At 47.5% G+C, this 25,280-nt stretch overlaps 1 protein-coding gene across 1 annotated transcript in view; it reads right to left on the reverse strand.

Annotated features, from left to right (window-relative positions):
• The window catches only part of PLA2G4F (phospholipase A2 group IVF), a 136,162-nt gene extending 112,739 nt beyond the window's left edge, over positions 1-23,423 (reverse strand). Inside the window, exon 1 of the mRNA XM_063947505.1 lies at positions 23,148-23,423. Within this exon, the coding sequence (XP_063803575.1) occupies positions 23,148-23,270 (123 nt within the window). The 5' untranslated portion in view covers positions 23,271-23,423. The remainder of the gene's footprint in view (positions 1-23,147) is intronic.
• Positions 23,424-25,280: the final 1,857 nt, after the last annotated feature.

Consider the following 25,280-nt stretch of genomic DNA (forward strand, 5'->3'; position numbering starts at 1 on the left):
TGGCTATATGTATGTGCTTTACATTTGATAACAGCCACTCTGTCGGGTTCCTGTATAGCTGTTAGAAGCCTTTTTATGTGAGCTGCATGCGCTACCGGTGTACCAGCTGCCGTCATGAAATTTCTGAGGCGCCATAGGGCTCCGAAATCATGGACTACCCCGAATGCGTATCTAGAATCGGTGTAGATATTGGCTGATTTGCCCTTAGCCAATTCACATGCTCTGGTTAGGGCGACCAGTTCAGCAACCTGGGCTGAGTGAGGTGGGCCTAGCGGTTCCGCTTCTATGGTGCCTTGGTCATCTACGACTGCGTATCCAGTACACAAGTCTCCCGAGTCTGACTGTCTATGACAACTACCGTCCGTGTAGAACGTAAGTTCTGCATCTTCCAGTGGGTTGTCACTGATGTCAGGCCTTGCGGTAAAATTTTGGGTCAAATATTCCATACAATCATGAGTATCTTCCTTTGTATTAAATCCTCCTTCCCCAGTACTCTCATCCTCCACCCTTTGGGTCTGTCCAGACACACTTGGGAGATATGTTGCAGGATTTAATGCACTGCATCTCCTTATGGTGATGTTTACGGGGGCCATTAGTGCCAATTCCCATCTTGTAAACCGCGCTGATGAGACGTGCCTGGTTTGGGCAGAATTTAACAAGGCTGACACTGCATGTGGTGTATGAATTGTGAGGTTGTGACCTAGCACGACGTCTTCGCTTTTCGTTACTAGTAATGCTATCGCAGCAACGCTTCGCAAGCATGTGGGGAGGGATCGCGCTACCGTGTCTAGCTGAGCGCTGTAATATGCTACTGGCCTGCTGGCATCACCGTGCTTTTGGGTTAGTACGCCTGCCGTGCAACCAGCACTTTCTGTTCCGTATAGTTCAAAGGGTTTCCCATAGTCCGGCATACCTAATGCTGGTGCCTGCGTTAGGCACTGTTTAAGTCTCTTAAATGCTGCCTCAGACTCGTCTGTATGCGAAATCCGATCAGGTTTGTTTGAGGAGACCATTTCCTGCAAAGGTAACGCTAAAATGGAAAACCCTGGGATCCAATTACAGCAATACCCACACATTCCTAAAAATGTTCTGATCTGTTGCTGGGTTTGTGGCAGAGTCATGTCTCTAATTGCTTGAATTCTATCAGCGGTCAGGTGTCTCAGTCCTTGTGTTAAACAGTGTCCCAAATATTTTACCTTAGTTTGGCATAATTGCAACTTGTCTTTGGAAACCTTGTGTCCTGTGTCTGAAAGATGAAACAGGAGCTGTTTCGTATCCTTCAGGGATGCCTCCAATGAATCAGAACACAGTAGTAGATCATCCACGTACTGTATTAATACTGATCCACTCACTGGTTGGAAAGACTGTAAACAATCATGCAAAGCCTGAGAAAATATACTTGGGCTATCTATGAATCCTTGTGGTAATCGAGTCCATGTGTATTGGACTCCTCTGTATGTAAATGCAAACAAATATTGACTGTCAGGGTGCAGAGGTACCGAAAAGAAAGCGGAGCAGAGGTCAATAACAGTGAAAAATTTCGCAGTGGGAGGGATTTGCATTAGGATGACAGCTGGATTTGGCACTACGGGGAACTGACTCTCAACTATTTTGTTAATCCCCCTTAGATCCTGCACTAGCCGGTAACCCCTCCCCCCACTCTTTTTCACAGGGAAGATGGGACTATTAGCAGTGCTGGACGTTCTTACCAGAATGCCCTGTTGTAGCAAGCGCTCTATTACTGGGTAAACTCCTAACTCCACCTCTGGCTTCAGAGGGTACTGTGGGATTTTTGGAGCTATCCTACCATCTTTTACTTGTACAACTACCGGAGCTACGTTTGCCATTAATCCAGTGTCCTGTCCATCTTTAGTCCAAAGTGACTCTGGTATCTGAGATGTCATTTCTTCTACTTGGGAGGGAGTCCTATTTGTCATAGTGGTATGTGACATTAATTTTGACGGGGAGTCTAACATGTCTCGTACTTCCTGAGCGTGATTCTCAGGTATGTCCAAGAATACACCTTCAGGAGTACAATAAATGACGCACCCCATTTTACACAGTAAGTCTCTTCCCAGGAGATTGGTCGGTGCCGATGCAGCCAGCAAAAAGGAATGCTTGGTATGTAAAGGCCCTATTGTAATCTCTGCTGGTTTGCTAACAGGGTAATGCTGGACTACTCCTGTTACTCCCACGGCTGGAATTGTCCTACCAGTGGTCCTCATGCCCACTGTCGAATTTATCACTGATTTGGCCGCCCCTGTGTCTACAAGAAAGTTTAATGATTTGCCAGCTACATTGATTGCAATTTCTGGTTCACTTCCAAGACTTGCAATCAATTTTACTGGCTGCAGATTACAGGTATGGCCACACCCCTATTGGGTATGGTGACCTCCCTGAATCCCGCTGGCAGCAACTACTTGTGAGGGAGTTAGCTGGGAACTATCAGAGGTTTGCCAATCTCTGTTTGGGGGGTATCTTTTTGTTTCCCCTGCATGTGGCTCATAACTCCGTTTCTGCGGACCTTGCTCCCAATGTCGTGTGTCGTGTCGTTGTCTAGGGGGTTGGTATGAGTTTCGTACATTCTTTACTCTACAATCTCGTGCCATGTGTCCCTGTTTATGACAAGAATAACAAGTAACCACACTTGACTTACCCACAGGGTTTGGTGATACAAACAAAGGCTGCCTTGTGGTCAGGGCCTGTATACTTACGGCCATTAACTTATCACTTTGTTGTTCCCTGTGTCTGGTGATGTTCCTATCGTGATCAATAGCAGCCTCTCTCAAAGTAGCCACAGACAGACCTCGCCAACATGGTTGTGTGGTCTGTACCCTAGTCTTTAATGATTCTTTTAAACCATCCATCAGTACCGATACTGCTACTTCTCGATGGTTTATGTTTGTTTTAATGTCCTCTATGCCTGTGTATTTTGCCATTTCTGATAATGCTCTGTGAAAATACTCTGCAGCTGTCTCTGACTCCTTCTGTTTAATGGAGAATATCTTGTTCCATCTGACTACCGCTGGGAAATACTCTTTTAACTGTAAGTTTATTCTTTTTACATTGTCTTTGTTGTACACATCTGTAAGAGGTACATCCTGATCTAATCCGCAATCAGCTAAAAATTGAGTTGCGTCAACATTGGAGGGTAAACATGCTCTCAGCAATATCTGCCAGTCTTTATTGTTGGGCTCTACAGTGTTACCTAAGTCTCTGATGTATTTTTGACTGGCAACTAAGTCTTTTCTAGGGTCAGGGAATTCAGACACTATGGTCCTTAATTCCATTCTGGAAAATGGGCTATACATGGCAATGTTCCTCACAGGGGTGACCCCTGATGTGTCAGTTTTCCCATTTGGAACAGCTATTACCCTAACAGGAGTAACTCTAACAACATCACTCTGTGTGGGTTCTACAGCCTGTGGTGAAATGGCTTCAGCATAGTGTATGGTGCCGTACTTACCTGTAGATACGACCTCACCTATCCCTCCGCTAGGGGCCTTTGTTACTAATCTCGTGGGTGGAGCTGTGCCTACTGTGGTCTCTGCTATGGTGGCTGCTAGAGAGAGCGCTGAAATTGTTGCCGATTCGTCTTCTTGATCACACTCCTGAGGAAAGTTCAAAACAGGGTACAACTTGCACGGGTTAATACTTGCGTTGGTTAATTGGTTAACATTATCTTTAACATTTATACAGTTGCTAAGTGTTTGTGTGTTACACCTTAGTGCGTCATTCTCCGCAACCAATTTCTCTCCCGATATGTATGGTGGCGGTGGGGCCGTGGCTATCAGTTTTCTGATTGAGCCAGATCCCGCCGCCTGAGCCAATCCTCTCTGTATGTCACCTTCCTGTTGCCACAACTGCAAATAATCGTAATGTTTGATTCGTCTCTTTGTTGATTTAATGAGACATATCCTTCTCCTTAAATTCGTTAACACTTCTGTGCTGAAGCTACCTACTCTTGGGAATTTCTCCCCGTCATGTACTGTCATTCTCTCCCATTCATCACATAAAGCTTCTGTGTGACTTCCGTATTTCTCACACATTACATACCTTGCCGACCCAATTGGTCGGTTCACTGAATCAACCCGAACCGAGGTTGATCGCCCCCTACCTGAACAAGTGGCCCCCATAGTTCGAAGGTGTTGCTTTATTTAACCAACCCTTACGCAAACCAAATGTCCAAAATAGGCTGACGGTGGCGGTTTACCGAGTACCCCACTCACTCGCCCACGCCGACCAATACGACCTGATCACACCGATATGGTGCTGGCGTACTCGACCTAGGGCCCCTGCGACCTGAACCTCTATTTACTGGAACCTGTGAGGGTGATCCGAAGAACACTTACTCTTTCCAGTAACTATTGGTTGCTGGATAGTTCCTGAGTGAGCAGCGAACTTCCCTTAAAAAAAAAGTTACACAAATCACGTTAGAATGTACAAATAGCGTTTATGACCTTCATACACAAATAGTACCGGTCAGGTTTACTAATGCACACAATTACGTGCGGTACAATCGTTTAGTACACAAGCAACTAATCTTATGTACTGAGCGACCAGTGGAATCGAAAATTTCGGCTGCGAATTCCTTCAGCCAGAGCTTATATGGCCTATATGGGTGTTGCACCAACCCTTTCTTGGTGTTGTGCCTGTGGACTGTATAGCGGACTTCCTTGTCTGCTGTACCTGAACCTGTTGGTCTGCTATGACCTCCTGGTCTGTTACAGTATGACCTCCTGGTCTGCTACACTCTAATGCTCAAATTGTATATTTAACCAGGGATGCCTCCCTAGCCACCATGTACGTCACTTACACGCATGTACCTCACGAGAACTCGACTTTTCTTGTGGTTCAACCTGTAAAATTGTATACAACACACTCACTCACCACATGTACACTTTTGTTTCTATTTCTATTTCTGCGCAGAAATTTCTCTTTAGACCAGATGTGTTACAAATTAGGAGAAGGGTCTATTAATTTAAATTTGGAATTTAAAAAAAAATTTGCGCGATTTATCGCCTGGCGTTATTTACCGCGTGGCGCTACTTATCGCGTTGAGAGGAGAGAAAAAAAAAAAAAAAACTTGTGATTTGAGTTACGTGGGCGTACCCGTACGCTCCGTTGCGTAATATACGCTGCGTGCGTCGGCCCTTGGATTGCGTACGCAAGTCTCAGTCTTTTGTTAGAGACACGTGTACGCAAAGCAAAGATCCACCGTAACACAATTTATACGTTTATCAACTATAGAACTGGCAAACAGGAGAGTGACATACGAAAATACACCAATGAAAAGGAAATGCAGATATATATGTGTGCGTGCGTGCGTGTGTACGCAAGACAGAAAAATAAACAGTTTTAAAAAGACACTATTGTTTTGTTCTTACCTCCGGTTCCCGGATTCCTTCAGCACCCTTTACTAAGAGAAGCAGACGCTTATCCAAACAGCACTACGAGGAATATGATCTCCCGCCCTTTGCTGCTGGATAATGTCTGCTGAAATTACCTAGTGCAGATATGTGAAGGACAGGGCGAGCCGCCAATTGATAAAGCTAAATATTTATCGTATATAATACCCTTTATGAGGTCTAAGAACACTGTACGCTATTTATGTATGAAGTACCGTAAGGGTACGCTAGTTGCGTAACAATCGCTTTGCCGTGATCGAGTCACGTTCACTCACGGCCAAGAGATCACAGGCAGGCACGTTATTGGCTGTTAACTAACGTAATGATTCGCTATAGCGTAGCGAACGCTCAGGACCACGAGGAGATTACCAGCGGCGCTGACGCTCACTATATTAAACCTTTGTATCTAAACCATAAACAGTGTATTGTGCAGTAAAACCTTAGTGTAATGTTAGAGAGTAAATGCAACACAGTATAACCTTATTACCTTAAAAGCTGTTTGAGCGTCACCGACGCTCTGAGAATACTTAATACTATAAGAAACACACAGATACCGTACTCAGGGTCCAACGCCTAAAATATATATCATGAATGCTATACTTGCAAAAGAGTTAAACACAATACAAGTCATACACTACAATATAACATAGACTACCTAACCAGATAACTACACAGGAAATACAATACAATACAATTTAAAGGAAAATGAGAGAGAAAGGGAAGGAGAGAGAGAGAGAGAGAGAGAGAGAGAGAGAGAATGAGAGAGATTGGCCCACAATAACAAGAAGATCAATATAGTTGCGGAGAAACACTTACGCACAAGGGGAAACGATCGCATGCGCCTCGATATCCAGCTCCCGATTATCAGCAATGAGAACCGTTGAAGAGAGTGAACTGGATATGGTCGGCCTGCCTATTTATGCCCCACACACAATGCAATTCAATGGTCCCTACAATCTCATTGTTCATTGGACACAGGAATTCGGCTTCGCATTATAACAAAAGGTCATAGGTTGATTCATACAGGTGGGTTGTGACTGTTTCGAACTGTTCAGGTGGGTGGGATACTGAGTTTCCCGCCGCATGACTAAATAAGAACAAATAATAGTAAATGGACATAAACTTCTTATGTCCATAACTATTCGCACGAGCGATTAATCTGCTCCAAACCAACACCGGAATATTGCTATTTAAATACTCTTCCGATGGGTACCAAACACCACTGTATGACCCCTGTTAGACCCTTCGTACAATACAAAGAGGGATCCCTCTGTTCAGGAACATGCTATGTTAACTAAACTTTCAGAATCTATCAAAGGGACCATGATCTACAAAATACATTATTACTGAAAATATGTAACGATTGAGTCGCACGCTACGATCACATAAACTCTACCGTAAATACGCATACCGTGCGCCTGCGGGTGCCCGCGACTGTGAGTATGCGCACGCACGGGAGAGCGTACGCATGCGCAGCACGGACCTGTGTGAGGTGCAAATATGGTAGTGTGCATAGAGATATTTTTCTGACTTTGACATAAGGCAGGGACTAACTGAGTTATGTCCCTTATAGCTGCTTTTTAATATAAACTATATACTGCGCCAAATTAAATGCCCCCCCTCTCTCTTTTTTCTGTAGAGTAGTCTGCAGGGGAGAGCCAGGGAGCTTCCTTCCAGCGGAACTGTGAGGGAAAAATGGCGCCCAGTGTGCTGAGGGAGATAGCTCCGCCCCTTTTCCGCGGCCTATTCTCCCGCTTTTTTCTGGATTCTGGCAGGGGTATTTACCTCATATATAGCCCCTGGGGCTATATATTGAGGTATTTTTGCCAGCCAAGGTGTTTTTATTGCTGCCTCAGGGCGCCCCCCCCAGAGCCCTGCACCCTCGGTGACCGGAGTGTGAAGTGTGAGAGGAGCAATGGCGCACAGCTGCAGTGCTGTGCGCTACCTTGGTGAAGACTGATGTCTTCATGCCGCCGATTTTCCGGACCATCTTCTTGCTTCTGGCTCTGTAAGGGGGACGGCGGCGCGGCTCCGGGACCGAACATCAAGGCTGGGCCTGCGGTCGATCCCTCTGGAGCTAATGGTGTCCAGTAGCCTAAGAAGCCCAATCCGGCTGCAAGCAGGGTGAGTTCGCTTCTTCTCCCCTTAGTCCCTCGCTGCAGTGAGCCTGTTGCCAGCAGGTCTCACTGAAAATAATAAACCTAAGACTATCTTTCTTCTAAGAGCTCAGGAGAGCCCCTAGTGTGCATCCAACCTCGGCCGGGCACAAAATCTAACTGAGGCTTGGAGGGGGGTCATGGTGGGAGGAGCCAGTGCACACCAGGTAGTCCTAAATCTTTCTAGAGTGCCCAGCCTCCTTCGGAGCCCGCTATTCCCCATGGTCCTTTCGGAGTTCCCAGCATCCACTAGGACGTTAGAGAAATGTAAAACATTTTTCATTGCCTCAATCATATGACGAGTGGCCCTATTGGACATTACATTAGTCTCTTCGTCGTCAACACTGGTATCAGTATCCGTGTCGACATCTGTGTCTGCCATCTGAGGTAACGGGCGTTTTAGAGCCCCTGATGACTTTTGAGACGTCTGGGCAGGCACGGGCTGAGAAGCCGGCTGCCCCGCATTTGGCATGTCGTCAAATGTTTTATGTAAGGAGTCGACACTTTCGCGTAATTCCTTCCACAAGTCCATCCACTCCGGTGTCTGCCCCGCAGGGGGTGACAACACATTTATAGGCACCTGCTCCTCCTCCACATAAGTCTCCTCATCAAACATGTCGACACAGCCGTACCGACACACCGCACACACACAGGGAATGCTCTGACAGAAGACAGGACCCCACAAAGCCCTTTGGGGAGACAGAGAGAGAGTATGCCAGCACACACCAGAGCGCTATATAAATCAGGGATTAACTAAATTATATCCCCTTATAGCTGCTATATGTATATTGCGCCTAAATTTAGTGCCCCCCCCTCTCTTTTTTACCCTTTTCTGTAGTGTAGACTGCAGGGGAGAGCCAGGGAGCTTCCTTCCAGCGGAGCTGTGAGGGAGAAATGGCGCCAGTGTGCTGAGGGAGATAGCTCTGCCCCTTTTTCGGCTGACTTTTCTCCCGCTTTTTTATGGATTCTGGCAGGGGTATTTATCACATATATAGCCTCTGGGGCTATATATTGTGATATATTTGCCAGCCAAAGTGTATTTATTGCTTCTCAGGGCGCCCCCCCCCCCCAGCGCCCTGCACCCTCAGTGACCGGAGTGTGAAGTGTGTATGAGGTGCAATGGCGCACAGCTGCAGTGCTGTGCGCTACCTTGGTGAAGACTGATGTCTTCTGCCGCCGATTTTCCGGATTCTTCTTGCTTCTGGCTCTGTAAGGGGGGCGGCGGCGCGGCTCCGGGACCGAACACCAATGGCCGGTTCCATGCGGTCGATCCCTCTGGAGCTAATGGTGTCCAGTAGCCTAAGAAGCCCAAGCTACCACCAGTTAGGTAGGTTCGCTTCTTCTCCCCTTAGTCCCTCGCTGCAGTGAGTCTGTTGCCAGCAGATCTCACTGTAAAATAAAAAACCTAAAATATACTCTCTCTCTAGGAGCTCAGGAGAGCCCCTAGTGTGCATCCAGCTCAGCCGGGCACAGGATTCTAACTGAAGTCTGGAGGAGGGTCATAGTGGGAGGAGCCAGTGCACACCAGGTAGTCCTAAATCTTTCTTAGCTGTGCCCAGTCTCCTGCGGAGCCGCTATTCCCCATGGTCCTTACGGAGTCCCCAGCATCCACTAGGACGTCAGAGAAAACATGTACGAGTTCGGCCGGAATCTTGGAGCTCCAGCCGTCTTGCACTGAATTACATCCGACCCAATGGATGTATTAAGCCTGGAGTAGTAATAAAGCAGTGATAAGTGCATGGTGATATCGCACCAGCCAATCAGCTCCTGTCATTTTTCAAACCCGTAATGATTGGCTGGTGCATTTTCACCTTGCACCTATAACTTCTTTATCCCTTCTCCAGGCTTAATACATATGTCCCATTGAATGTCTCGAATATTGCTTGAAGCAGGACTCCAGAGTGGTTTCTAATCCTTGAAAGTTTCCGTTGTCACCCATTCCAAGTGCAAACCTTCTATCAATTGTTAAGGGACTCTAAACAACCTCAACTGGTAGTTACCCCGTTCATCTATTTACCAGGAAAATTCTTCTGGATGGTACCATCCTTAATTATATTATTATTATTAGCATCATCTATTGCCCACACATAATCTCACATTTAAATTGGACATTGCTTTAATCAGCATTCCTTTGAGAACATTTCCATTGATGACTACCTCCTATGCAAATTGGTTATTACTGATTTTGTGTATTTTTATGTTGTATACTTATTTTATTCATGTATACTGTGTACGCTTTTGTGAAATAACACCTTCATTACAGATCTGTTTTTGTTTTTTTAAGTTTATTACTGAGGTCACTTAACAAATGTACATAGGAAAAATAAAAAGTAGTAAAAAACATGGGGAGTGAGTAACAATGTTCAAATAATAATCGTAACCATAATAAAAGTCAGTTTATGCAAGAATAATTCAGTACAAGCGAAAAGATTGATGACTCTTTTCTTTGGTTAATTATGTAAGAGGGAAAAAGACTTCAAGGCGAAAAAAATAAGAATTTACTCACCGGTAATTCTATTTCTCGTAGTCCGTAGTGGATGCTGGGAACTCCGTAAGGACCATGGGGAATAGACGGGCTCCGCAGGAGACTGGGCACTCTAAAAGAAAGATTAGGTACTATCTGGTGTGCACTGGCTCCTCCCTCTATGCCCCTCCTCCAGACCTCAGTTAAGGAAAATGTGCCCGGAAGAGCTGACACAAGGAAAGGATTTGGAATCCAGGGTAAGACTCATGCCAGCCACACCAATCACACTGTACAACTTGTGATAACCATACCCAGTTAACAGTATGAACAACAACTGAGCCTCAGTAACAGATAGCTCATAACAATAACCCTTTAGTTAAGCAATAACTATATACATGTATTGCAGAGAGTCCGCACTTGGGACGGGCGCCCAGCATCCACTACGGACTACGAGAAATAGAATTATCGGTGAGTAAATTCTTATTTTCTCTGACGTCCTAGTGGATGCTGGGAACTCCGTAAGGACCATGGGGATTATACCAAAGCTCCCAAACGGGCGGGAGAGTGCGGATGACTCTGCAGCACCGAATGAGCAAAGGCAAGGTCCTCCTCAGCCAGGGTATCAAACTTGTAGAACTTAGCAAATGTGTTTGAACCCGACCAAGTAGCAGCTCGGCAAAGCTGTAAAGCCGAGACCCCTCGGGCAGCCGCCCAAGAAGAGCCCACCTTCCTTGTGGAATGGGCTTTTACTGATTTAGGATGCGGTAACCCTGCCGCAGAATGAGCTTGCTGAATCGTGTTACAGATCCAGCGCGCAATAGTTTGCTTTGAAGCCGGAGCACCCAGTTTGTTGGGTGCATGCAGGATAAACAGCGAGTCAGTTTTCCTGACTATAGCCGTCCTGGCTACATAGATTTTCAAAGCCTTGACTACGTCCAGCAACATGGAAGCCTCCAAGTCCCGAGTAGCCGCAGGCACCACGATAGGTTGGTTCAAATGAAACGCTGATACCACCTTTGGGAGAAATTGGGGACGAGTCCTCAATTCTGCCCTGTCCATATGGAAGATCAGATACGGGCTTTTACATGACAAAGCCGCCAATTCTGACACACGCCTAGCTGAAGCCAAGGCCAACAGCATGACCACCTTCCACGTGAGATACTTTAGCTCCACGGTCCTAAGTGGCTCAAACCAGTGTGATTTCAGGAAATCCAAAACAACGTTAAGATCCCAAGGTGCCACTGGAGGCACAAAAGGGGGCTGAATATGCAGCACTCCCTTAACAAACGTCTGAACTTCAGGCAGTGAAGCCAGTTCTTTTTGAAAGAAAATAGATAGGGCCGAAATCTGGACCTTTATGGATCCTAATTTTAGGCCCATAGTCACTCCTGACTGTAGGAAGTGCAGGAATCGACCCAGCTGGAATTCCTCTGTAGGGCCCTTCCTGGCCTCACACCAAGCAACATATTTTCGCCATATACGGTGATAATGTTTTGCTGTCACGTCTTTCCTAGCCTTTATCAGCGTAGGAATAACTTCATCCGGAATGCTCTTTTCCGCTAGGATCCGGCGTTCAACCGCCATGCCGTCAAACGAAGCCGCGGTAAGTCTTGGAACAGACAGGGCCCCTGCTGTAACAGGTCCTGTCTGAGAGGCAGAGGCCATGGGTCCTCTGAGATCATTTCTTGTAGTTCTGAGTACCAAGTTCTTCTTGGCCAATCCGGAACGATGAGTATAGTTCTTACTCCTCTCTTTCTTACTATCCTCAGTACCTTGGGTATGAGAGGAAGAGGAGGGAACACATAAACCGACTGGTACACCCACAGTGTCACTAGTGCGTCTACAGCTATCGCCTGAGGGTCCCGTGACCTGGCGCAATATTTTTTTAGCTTTTTGTTGAGGCGGGACGCCATCATGTCCACCTGTGGCAGTTCCCAACGATTTACAATCTGTGTGAAGACTTCTTGATGAAGTCCCCACTCTCCCGGGTGGAGGTCGTGCCTGCTGAGGAAGTCTGCTTCCCAGTTGTCCACTCCCGGAATGAACACTGCTGACAGTGCTAGCACGTGATTCTCCGCCCATCGAAGAATCCTTGTGGCTTCTGCCATTGCCATCCTGCTTCTTGTGCCACCCTGGCGGTTTACATGGGCGACCGCCGTGATGTTGTCTGACTGAATCAGTACAGATTGGTTTTGAAGCAGGGGCTCTGCTTGACTCAGGGCGTTGTAGATGGCCCTTAGTTCCAATATATTTATGTGTAGAGAAGTCTCCAGACTTGACCACTGTCCTTGGAAGTTTCTTCCCTGAGTGACTGCCCCCCATCCTCGGAGGCTTGCATCCGTGGTCACCAGGATCCAGTCCTGTATGCCGAACCTGCGTCCCTCGAGAAGATGAGCACTCTGCAGCCACCACAGCAGAGACACCCTGGCCCTTGGGGACAGGGTGATCAACCGATGCATCTGAAGATGCGATCCGGACCACTTGTCCAACAGATCCCACTGAAAGATCCTTGCATGGAACCTGCCGAAGGGAATTGCTTCGTAAGAAGCCACCATCTTTCCCAGGACTCGCGTGCAGTGATGCACCGACACCTGTTTTGGTTTCAGGAGGTCCCTGACCAGAGATGACAATTCCTGGGCCTTCTCCTCCGGGAGAAACACCTTCTTCTGTTCTGTGTCCAGAATCATTCCCAGGAAAAGCAGACGCGTCGTAGGGATCAGCTGCGACTTTGGGATATTCAGAATCCAGCCGTGCTGTTGCAACACTTCCTGAGAGAGTGCTACGCTGACCAACAACTGCTCTTTGGACCTCGCCTTTATGAGGAGATCGTCCAAGTACGGGATAATTATAACTCCCTTTCTTCGAAGGAGTATCATCATTTCGGCCATTACCTTGGTAAATATTCTCGGAGCCGTGGAGAGACCAAACGGCAACGTCTGGAATTGGTAATGACAGTTCTGTACCACAAACCTGAGGTACTCCTGGTGAGGTGGGAAAATGGGGACATGCAAGTAAGCATCCTTGATGTCCAGCGACACCATAAAATCCCCCTCTTCCAGGCTTGCAATAACCGCCCTGAGCGATTCCATTTTGAACTTGAACTTCTTTATATAAGTGTTCAAGGATTTTAAATTCAGGATGGGTCTCACCGAACCGTCCGGTTTCGGTACCACAAACATTGTGGAATAGTAACCCCTGCCCTGTTGAAGGAGGGGGACCTTGATTATCACCTGCTGGAGGTACAGCTTGTGAATTGCCGCCAGTACTACCTCCCTTTCCCTGGGAGCAGCTGGCAAGGCTGATTTGAGGTAACGGCGAGGGGGAGTCGCCTCGAACTCCAGCTTGTATCCCTGAGATACAATTTGTACAGCCCATAGATCCACTTGTGAGCGAACCCACTGGTTGCTGAAGTTTCGGAGACGCGCCCCCACCGCACCTGGCTCCGCCTGTGGAGCCCCAACGTCATGCGGTGGACTTAGTGGAAGCAGGGGAGGATTTTTGTTCCTGGGAACTGGCTGCCTGGTGCAGCTTCTTTCCTCTACCCTTGCCTCTGGCCAGAAAGGATGCTCCTCTGACCCGCTTGCCTTTCTGAGGCCAAAAGGACTGCATTTGATAATACGGTGCTTTCTTAGGCTGTGAGGGAACCTGGAGGCAAAAAAGTCGACTTCCCAGCAGTTGCTGTGGATACGAGGTCCGAGAGACCGTCCCCAAATAGTTCCTCACCCTTATAAGGCAAAACCTCCATGTGTTTTTTAGAATCAGCATCGCCTTTCCACTGCCGAGTCCATAATACTCTCCTGGCAGAAATGGACATTGCATTAATTCTAGATGCCAGCAGGCAAATGTCCCTCTGTGCATCCCGCATATATAAGACGACGTCTTTTATATGTTCGATGGTTAGCAAAATAGTATCCCTGTCGAGGGAATCAATGTTGTCTGACAGGGTATCAGTCCATGCTGCTGCAGCACTACACATCCAGGCTGAAGCAATAGCAGGTCTCAGTAGAGTACCAGAGTGTGTATACACAGACTTCAGGATAGCTTCCTGCTTTCTATCCGCAGGATCCTTTAGGGCGGCCGTATCCTGAGACGGCAGTGCCACCCTTTTAGATAAGCGTGTTAGTGCCTTGCCCACCCTAGGGGATGTTTCCCAACGTAACCTATCCGTTGGCGGGAAAGGGTACACCATCAGTAACCTCTTAGAAATCACTAGTTTCTGATCAGGGGAACTCCACGCTTCTTCACACAAATCATTTAATTCATCAGATGGGGGAAAAGTCACTGGCTGCTTTTTCTCCCCAAATATAATCCCCTTTTGGTGGTAACCGGGTTAATATCAGAAATGTGCAATACATCTTTCATTGCAGTAATCATGCATCGGATGGCTTTTGTAGACTGTACATTTGTCTCATCCTCATCTACACTGGAGTCAGACTCCGTGTCGACATCTGTGTCTACCATCAGAGCTAGCGGGCGTTTATGAGCCCCTGACGGCTTCTGAGTCGCCTGGGCAGGCGCGGGCTGAGACCCCGGCTGTCCCAAGGCTGCTGCGTCATCAAACCTTTTATGTAAGGAGTTGACACTGTCGGTTAAGACCTTCCACATATCCATCCAATCAGGTGTCGGCCCCGTTGGGGGCGACACCACATGTATCTGCCCCTGCTCCGCCTCCACGTAACCCTCCTCATCAAACATGTCGACACAGCCGTACCGACACACCACACACACACAGGGAATGCTCAGACTGAGGACAGGACCCCACAAAGTCCTTTGGGGAGACAGAGAGAGAGTATGCCAGCACACACCACAGCGCTATATAACACAGGGATTTACACTGCTAATAAGTGATTTTCCCAATAGCTGCTTATTTGTATCGATTTGCGCCTAAATTTATGTGCCCCCCCTCTCTTTTTAACCCTTGTACCTGGATACTGCAGGGGAGAGCCTGGGGAGCGTGCTTCCAGCGGAGCTGTGAAGGGAAAATGGCGCTGGTGTGCTGAGGAAGAAGGCCCCGCCCCCTCAGCGGCGGGCTTCTGTCCCGCGTTTTTTGTAACTTAATGGCGGGGGTTTTTACACATATACAGTTAACTGACTGTATTATGTGTATTCTTTTGCCAAAAGGTAAAATAATTGCTGCCCAGGGCGCCCCCCACCCCACCCCCCCCACCCCCAGCGCCCTGCACCCTACAGTGACCGGAGTGTGTGGTGTGCTGTGGGAGCAATGGCGCACAGCTGCAGTGCTGTGCGCTACCTTAATGAAGACAGGAGTCTTCTGCCGCCGATTTCATCTGTTCTTCTGTCTTCTGGCTCTGCAAGGGGGACGGCGGCGCGGCTCCGGGAACGGACGATCGAGGTCAGGCCCTGTGTTTGAACCCTCTGGAGCTAATGGTGTCCAGTAGCCTAAGAAGCACAAGCTAGCTGCAAGCAGGTAGGTTTGTTTCTCTCCCCTCAGTCCCACGTAGCAGTGAGTCTGTTGCCAGCAGATCTCACTGAAAATAAAAAACCTAACAAATACTTTCTTTCTAGCAAGCTCAGGAGAGCCCACTAGGAGCACCCAGCTCTGGCCGGGCACAGATTCTAACTGAGGTCTGGAGGAGGGGCATAGAGGGAGGAGCCAGTGCACACCAGATACAGGTTGAGTATCCCTTATCCAAAACGCTCGGGACCAGAGGTATTTTGGATATGGGATTTTTCCGTATTTTGGAATAATTGCATACCATAATGAGATATCATGGTGATGGGACCCAAGTCTAAGCACAAAATGTATTTATGTTTCATATACACCTTATACACACAGCCTGAAGGTCATTTCTCTAACGTCCTAAGTGGATGCTGGGGACTCCGTCAGGACCATGGGGAATAGCGGCTCCGCAGGAGACAGGGCACAAAAATAAAGCTTTAGGATTAGGTGGTGTGTACTGGCTCCTCCCCCTATGACCCTCCTCCAAGCCTCAGTTAGGTTTTTGTGCCCGTCCGAGCAGGGTGCAATCTAGGTGGCTCTCCTAAAGAGCTGCTTAGAAAAAGTTTTTAGGTTTTTTATTTTCAGTGAGTCCTGCTGGCAACAGGCTCACTGCATCGAGGGACTTAGGGGAGAGAATTTCAACTCACTTGCGTGCAGGATGGATTGGATTCTTAGGCTACTGGACACCATTAGCTCCAGAGGGAGTCGGAACACAGGTCTCACCCTGGGGTTCGTCCCGGAGCCGCGCCGCCGACCCCCCTTACAGATGCTGAAGATTGAAGGTCCGGAAACAGGCGGCAGAAGGCTCTTCAGTCTTCATGAAGGTAGCGCACAGCACTGCAGCTGTGCGCCATTGTTGTCACACACTTCACACCAAGCGGTCACGGAGGGTGCAGGGCGCTGCTGGGGGCGCCCTGGGCAGCAATATTTAATACCTTTATGGCAAAAGAATACATCACATATAGCCATTGAGGCTATATGTATGTATTTAACCCATGCCAGATATCTAAAACTCCGGGAGAAAAGCCCGCCGAAATAGGGGGCGGGGCTTATTCTCCTCAGCACACAGCGCCATTTTCCTGCTCAGCTCCGCTGTGAGGAAGGCTCCCAGGACTCTCCCCTGCACTGCACTACAGAAACAGGGTAAAACAGAGAGGGGGGGCATTTTTTGGCGATATTTTGATATATTTAAGCTGCTATAAGGAACAACACTTATATAAGGTTGTTCCCATATATATTATAGCGCTTGGGTGTGTGCTGGCAAACTCTCCCTCTGTCTCCCCAAAGGGCTAGTGGGGTCCTGTCTTCGATAAGAGCATTCCCTGTGTGTCTGCTGTGTGTCGGTACGTGTGTGTCGACATGTATGAGGACGATGTTGGTGTGGAGGCAGAGCAATTGCCGATAATGGTGATGTCACCCCCCAGGGAGTCGACACCGGAATGGATGGCTTTGTTTATGGAATTACGTGATAATGTCAGCACATTACAAAAATCAGTTGACGACATGAGACGGCCGGCAAACCAGTTAGTACCTGCCCAGGCGTCTCAGACACCGTCAGGGGCTGTAAAGCGCCCTTTACCTCAGTCGGTCGACACAGACCCAGACACAGACACTGAATCTAGTGTCGACGGTGATGAAAAAAAACTTATTTTCAAGTAGGGCCACAAGTTATATGATCACGGCAATGAAGGAGGCTTTGCATATCTCTGATACTGCAAGTACCACAAAAAGGGTTTTTTCCTGAATCAGAGGAATTAAATGATGTATGTGATGAAGCGTGGGTTAACCCAGATAGAAAAGTGCTAATTTCAAAAAAGTTATTAGCATTATACCCTTTCCCGCCAGAGGTTAGGGCGCGCTGGGAAACACCCCCTAGGGTGGATAAGGCGCTCACACGCTTATCAAAACAAGTGGCGTTACCGTCTCCTGATACGGCCGCCCTCAGGGATCCAGCTGATAGGAGACTGGAAACTACCCTAAAAAGTATATACACACATACTGGTGTTATACTGCGACCAGCCATCGCCTCAGCCTGGATGTGCAGTGCTGGGGTCGTCTGGTTGGATTCCCTGACTGAAAATATTGATACCCTGGATAGGGACAGTATTTTATTGACTATAGAGCAATTAAAGGATGCTTTCCTTTATATGCGAGATGCTCAGAGAGATATTTGCACTCTGGCATCGAGAGTAAATGCGATGTCCATATCTGCCAGAAGGAGTTTATGGACGCGACAGTGGTCAGGTGATGCGGATTCCAAACGACATATGGAAGTATTGCCGTATAAAGGGGAGGAATTATTTGGCGTCGGTCTATCGGATCTGGTGGCCACGGCAACTGCCGGAAAATCCACCTTTTTACCTCAGACCCCCTCCCAACAGAAAAAGACACCGTCTTTTCAGCCGCAGTCCTTTCGGTCCTATAAGAACAAGCGGACAAAAGGACAGTCATATCTGCCTCGGGGCAGAGGTAGGGGTAAGAGAGGGCAGCAAGCAGCCCCTGCCCAGGAACAGAAGCCCTCTCAGGGTTCTGCAAAGCCCTCAGCATGACGCTGGGGCCTTACAAGCGGACTCAGGAGCGGTGGGGGGTCGACTCAAGAATTTCAGCGCACAGTGGGCTTGCTCACAGTTGGACCCCTGGATCCTGCAGGTAGTATCTCAGGGTTACAGGTTGGAATTCGAGAAGTCTCCCCCTCGCAGGTTCCTAAAGTCTGCTTTGCCAACGTCTCCCTCAGACAGGGCGACGGTATTGGAAGCCATTCACAAGCTGTTTTCTCAGCAGGTGATAGTCAAGGTACCCCTCCTACAACAGGGAAAGGGGTATTACTCCACGCTATTTGTGGTACCGAAGCCGGACGGCTCGGTAAGACCTATTCTAAATCTGAAATCTTTGAACCTGTACATACAAAAATTCAAGTTCAAGATGGAGTCACTCAGAGCAGTGATAGCGAATCTGGAAGAAGGGGACTTTATGGTGTCCCTGGACATAAAGGATGCTTACCTGCATGTCCCAATTTGCCCTTCACATCAAGGGTACCTCAGGTTCGTGGTGCAAAACTGTCATTATCAGTTTCAGACGCTGCCGTTTGGATTGTCCACGGCACCTCGGGTCTTTACCAAGGTAATGGCCGAAATGATGATTCTTCTGCGAAGAAGAGGCGTATTAATTATCCCTTACTTGGACGATCTCCTGATAAGGGCAAGGTCCAGAGAACAGCTGGAGGACGGAGTAGCACTAACCCGACTAGTGCTGCAACAACACGGGTGGATTCTGAATTTTCCAAAATCTCAGTTGACCCCGACGACACGTCTGCTGTTCCTGGGAATGATTCTGGACACGGTTCAAAAAAAGGTGTTTCTTCCGGAGGAGAAAGCCAGGGAGTTATCCGAACTTGTCAGGTACCTCCTAAAACCAGGGAAAGTGTCTGTGCATCAATGCACAAGAGTCCTGGGAAAGATGGTGGCTTCTTACGAAGCGATTCCATTCGGCAGATTCCACGCACGAACTTTTCAGTGGGATCTGCTGGACAAATGGTCCGGATCACATCTGCAGATGCATCAGCGGATAACCTTATCGCCACGGACAAGGGTGTCTCTTCTGTGGTGGTTGCAGAGTGCTCATCTGTTAGAGGGCCGCAGATTCGGCATACAGGACTGGGTCCTGGTGACCACGGATGCCAGTCTGAGAGGCTGGGGAGCGGTCACACAGGGAAGAAACTTCCAGGGAGTATGGTCAAGCCTGGAGATGTCTCTTCACATAAATATACTGGAGCTAAGAGCGATTTACAATGCTCTAAGTCTGGCAAAACCCCTGCTTCAGGGTCAGCCGGTGTTGATCCAGTCGGACAACATCACGGCAGTCGCCCACGTAAACAGACAGGGCGGCACAAGAAGCAGGACAGCAATGGCAGAAGCTGCAAGGATTCTTCGCTGGGCGGAAGATCATGTGATAGCACTGTCAGCAGTATTCATTCCGGGAGCACGATCTACACCCGGGAGAGTGGGGACTTCATCCAGAAGTCTTCCACATGATTGTGAACCGTTGGGAAAAACCAATGGTGGATATGATGGCGTCCCGCCTCAACAAAAAACTCGACAGGTATTGCGCCAGGTCAAGAGACCCTCAGGCAATAGCTGTGGACGCTCTGGTAACACCGTGGGTGTTCCAGTCAGTGTATGTGTTCCCTCCTCTGCCTCTCATACCAAAAGTACTGAGAATTATACGGCAAAAGGGAGTAAGAACGATACTAGTGGCTCCGGATTGGCCAAGAAGAACTTGGTACCCGGAACTTCAAGAGATGCTCACGGAGGATCCGTGGCCTCTACCTCTAAGACGGGACCTGCTTCAGCAGGGACCGTGTCTATTCCAAGACTTACCGCGGCTGCGTTTGACGGCATGGCGGTTGAACGCCGAATTCTAAGGGAAAAAGGCATTCCGGAAGAGGTCATTCCTACACTGGTAAAAGCCAGGAAGGAGGTGACTGCACAACATTATCACCGCATTTGGAGGAAATATGTTGCGTGGTGTGAGGCCAGAAAGGCCCCCACGGAGGAATTTCAACTGGGTCGATTCCTACATTTCCTGCAAACAGGATTGTCTATGGGCCTCACATTGGGGTCCATTAAGGTTCAAATTTCGGCCCTGTCGATTTTCTTCCAGAAAGAATTGGCTTCAGTTCCTGAAGTCCAGACTTTTGTAAAAGGAGTACTACATATACAGCCCCCGGTTGTGCCCCCAGTGGCACCGTGGGATCTTAATGTAGTCTTGGATTTTCTCAAATCCCATTGGTTTGAGCCGCTCAAATCGGTGGAGTTGAAGTATCTTACATGGAAAGTAACCATGCTACTGGCCCTGGCTTCAGCCAGGAGAGTATCAGAATTGGCGGCTTTATCATATAAGAGCCCATATCTGATTTTCCATACGGACAGGGCAGAACTGCGGACGCGTCCTCATTTTCTGCCTAAGGTGGTGTCAGCGTTTCACCTGAACCAGCCTATTGTGGTGCCTGCGGCTACTAACGATTTGGAGGATTCCAAGTTGTTGGACGTGGTCCGGGCATTGAAAATATATATTTCAAGAACGGCGGGAGTCAGAAAGTCTGACTCACTGTTTATATTGTATGCACCCAACAAGATGGGTGCTCCTGCTTCTAAGCAGACGATTGCTCGTTGGATTTGTAGCACAATTCAACTTGCACATTCTGTGGCAGGCTTGCCACAACCTAAATCTGTCAAGGCCCATTCCACAAGGAAAGTGGGCTCATCCTGGGCGGCTGTCCGGGGGGTCTCGGCATTACAACTCTGCCGAGCTGCTACTTGGTCAGGGGCAAACACGTTTGCAAAATTCTACAAATTTGATACCCTGGCTGAGGAGGACCTTGAGTTCTCTCATTCGGTGCTGCAGAGTCATCCGCACTCTCCCGCCCGTTTGGGAGCTTTGGTATAATCCCCATGGTCCTGACGGAGTCCCCAGCATCCACTTAGGACGTTAGAGAAAATAAGAATTTACTTACCGATAATTCTATTTCTCGTAGTCCGTAGTGGATGCTGGGCGCCCATCCCAAGTGCGGATTGTCTGCAATACTTGTACATAGTTATTGTTACAAACAAATTCGGGTTGTTATTGTTGTGAGCCGTCTGTTCAGAGGCTCCTACGTTTGTCATACTGTTAACTGGGTTCAGATCACAAGTTATACGGTGTGATTGGTGTGGCTGGTATGAGTCTTACCCGGGATTCAATATCCTTCCTTATTGTGTACGCTCGTCCGGGCACAGTATCCTAACTGAGGCTTGGAGGAGGGTCATAGGGGGAGGAGCCAGTACACACCACCTAATCCTAAAGCTTTATTTTTGTGCCCTGTCTCCTGCGGAGCCGCTATTCCCCATGGTCCTGACGGAGTCCCCAGCATCCACTACGGACTACGAGAAATAGAATTATCGGTAAGTAAATTCTTATTTTTAGCCAATATTTTTTATAACTTTGTGCATTAAACAAAGTGTGTGTACATTCACACAATTCATTTATGTTTCTTATACACCTTATACACACAGCCTGAAGGTCATTTAATACAATATTTTTAATAACTTTGTGTATTAAACAAAGTTTGTGTACATTGAGCCATCAAAAAACAAAAATTTCACTATCCCACTCTCACGCAAAAAAGTCCATATTTCGGAATATTCCGTATTTCGGATATTTGGATATGGGATACTCAACCTGTAGTACCTAATCTTTCTTTTAGAGTGCCCAGTCTCCTGCGGAGCCCGTCTATTCCCCATGGTCCTTACGGAGTTCCCAGCATCCACTAGGACGTCAGAGAAAGTGGGGTGAGACGGAAAAGAAAAGAGGGGGGGGAACTAATCTGATTTTATTATCACTCTAGAAGAATAAATGTTTCATTACTTATACCTATCTGCATATTATATATATTAAACACTAGTTGTGTTATTTTTTTTTTTAATTTCTATTTTCTAGTTAGGGAATTGACATCCTTTTGAACATCCGATTTATTATATAGTTGGCACCCTATAGGGTTTTGTAATCATGCCTTTTGGTTGTAAATTGTGATATGCCTTCTAGATGTTGGGTCTATGGGGGTAATTCTGAGTTGATCGCAGCAGAAAGTTTGTTAGCAATTGGGCAAAACCATGGCCCTCATTCCGAGTTGTTCGCTCGCAAGCTGCTTTTAGCAGCTTTGCACACGCTAAGCCGCCGCCTACTGGGAGTGAATCTTAGCTTATCAAAATTGCGAACGAAAGATTAGCAAAATTGCGAATAGACACTTCTTAGAAGTTCCTGAGTAGCTCCACACTCACTCGGCATCTGCGATCAGTTCAGTCAGTTTCGTTCCTGGTTTGACGTCACAAACACACCCAGCGTTCGCCCAGACACTCCTCCGTTTCTCCAGCCACTCCCGCGTTTTTCCCAGAAACGGTAGCGTTTTTTCGCACACACCCATAAAACGGCCAGTTTCCGCCCAGAAACACCCACTTCCTGTCAATCACATTACGATCACCAGAACAAAGAAAAAACCTCGTAATGCCGTGAGTAAAATACCTAACTGCATAGCAAATTTACTTGGCGCAGTCGCACTGCGGACATTGCGCAGGCGCATTAGCGACTAATCGCTCCATTGCGAGAAAAAAAATAACGAGCGAACAACTCGGAATGACCACCCATGTGCACTGCAGGGGAGGCAGATATAACATTTGTAATTTACTATTGTTTTCTCCTGCTGCCTATGCTACACGTGGCCCCAGAAATCTGCATAACAGGTGTCGCTGTTTGTTCTCATTTTACGTCAGCTGTTTCGGCACAAAATGTGTCCAACTGTAAAGGATCAGCCCCTGATTATCTCCAATGTGGCACCAAATCACTACTAATGAAAGCCCCCATTCTGTGTAATAATATAGACTTTAGTAGGTAATGAATGGGTCTATGCTGGACAATGCATAATACACTAGCAATCTGTCCAACACCTCATAAGGGTACATGATGACCTGGCAATGTCACCCCGTGACCCCAGTCACTATACTGCCTATAGGAGGCAGCGTTAGCGCTAGAGTATGTCATTATAATGTATTATATAGTAGTATTCCTCCCTGTCCACTCAGTCTCCCCGGGTGCCTTCTCCCCCCCAATGCAATGCCCACACTCACCCTCCAGCTGCCCGGCCTCTCTCCTCGCCGCTCCCTCCCCTTCTCTTTCTTCCACATTAACCCAGCAGCAGCCAGGGCAGGCAGTGCCCGGCCGGGGAGGCTGCTGATAGCTGCCCGGAACATGTTCCCTCACTCCGGGGAAATCACCAGCAGCAGAGTGGTGGATACAGCAGCCGGGCCGGGCGGGGAGCTCAGGAGAGCAGGGGGCGGGGTGTAAGTGACAGGCAGCAGTTACTCCAGGTGAAGGGTGTAGCCGAGCTAAGAATGCAGTGTCAGGCGTTTCCACTCACCCGGGTCACCTCACCCATATTATGGCTACTGTATGTATACTGTAAGTGTATACACCTAGCAGGGAGCTGCTGCTTTAGCTAAATGGCTCTCAGACCATATAACTCATTTATATACTGCAAACTGGCTGCATTTCGAATCTTATATATCCTGTTCACAGCTGGACACTACATTACAACCTGCAGGTATATCCTGCTCGGAGCTTGACACTGCATTTATCTAACCTGCAGGTACTGTATATATGAAATATCTTCGTACAAATAGCTAGAAACTATATGTATATGTTATATTTTATATCCTCTTTACAGCTGAACACTGCATATACAACTTGCAGGTACAGTACTGTATATATGGTATATCCTCATACCAATAGCTGGACACTGCATGTACAACCTGCAAGAATACTGTATGTTATATATCCTCCCTCCAGCTGAACACTGCATAAACAACCTGCCTGTATATACCACACTGCTAGACACTGCAAACACCAACGGCAGTTATATATCCTTGCAGCTGGACATTGCATGCATATACAACCTGTACATATGTTATATAGCCTTCTTACTGCTGAACACTGTCTGTACAACTTGCAGATATACAGTATGTTATATATCCTTCTCACAGCTGGACAGTGGACACTGCATATACAACCTGTAGGTATATATTATATATCCTTCTCACAGCTGGACACTGCATATACAACCTGTAGGTATATGTTATATATCCTTCTCACAGCTGGACACTGTATATACTACCTGCAGGTATATGTTATGTATCCTCACAGCTGGACGCAGCCTATATAAGCTGCATGATACATCCTCCTCACAGCTGGACGCAGCCTATATAAGCTGCATGATACATCCTCCTCACAGCTGGACGCAGCCTATATAAGCTGCAGGCATATATCGTCCTCACATCTGGATGCTCCCTATAAGGTAACCGAACATGGCAGGGTATAGACCCAGACAATATGTGCTGCCAGTACCTGCAGCTAGTTACTGGAAGTATTCCTGCTTCAAATCACAATAGTGTAGAAAGGCCAAAAAGGAACCGACGCAGAGATGAGGTAATAATAAAAGCTACACGGTAGTTATAGTTGCGTGTATATATAAAGACTGTATACTCAATAGCAGACTATGGGGTCTATTGATGAAGCAGTGAAAAGGGTGGAGAAGTGAGCTAGTGGAGACGTTGCCCACGGCAACTAATTAGCATTGAAGTAACATTTATAATTTGCATACTATACAACTATACGGAGCAGCTGATTGGTTGCCATGGGCAATTTCTCCACAGCTTCACTGCACTCTTTTCACTGCTTCATGAATAGAAGCCTAAGGGTTTGATTCATTAAGGATTGCAAATGTGATTTGCATTTGCAGTCCTTAGCAATGCAAATGCACGAGGAGGCGCATACAGGTTGGGGCTGGGAGACCAGCGTGGGGATCCCGGCGGTCAGCATAAGGACTCCGGGATCCCGGCAGCAGAATGCTTAGGGGGGGGAGGCGGGGTTTCTAGCGCAACAAAGCCCTTTGCGGGCTCAGTGGTTCGCTAAACTCGGCACTAGTTATAGTCCCACTCTATGGGGTAAATTTACTAAGATTCGTATTTTCCCGTTTCAGGTCAAAGTTCAATCACGAATGACATCGAAAGTGTAAAACTGCAACTTTTTGAATTGATTACGACTAATTTACTAAGCTGTCGTATTCGGGTTTTTCTTTTGTTCCGATGTCGATGTCATTCGTGGTTTTTTTTCTATTTTTACGGCAGTGATTAGCAAAACACTGCCGACTTTTTTACAATGAATCTCGGCCGGATCTGTGTGATCCGTGCTGGGGTTCATTTTTT

Source organism: Pseudophryne corroboree, chromosome 12 (assembly GCF_028390025.1).
Source record: "Pseudophryne corroboree isolate aPseCor3 chromosome 12, aPseCor3.hap2, whole genome shotgun sequence".
Lineage (NCBI taxonomy): Eukaryota > Metazoa > Chordata > Amphibia > Anura > Myobatrachidae > Pseudophryne > Pseudophryne corroboree.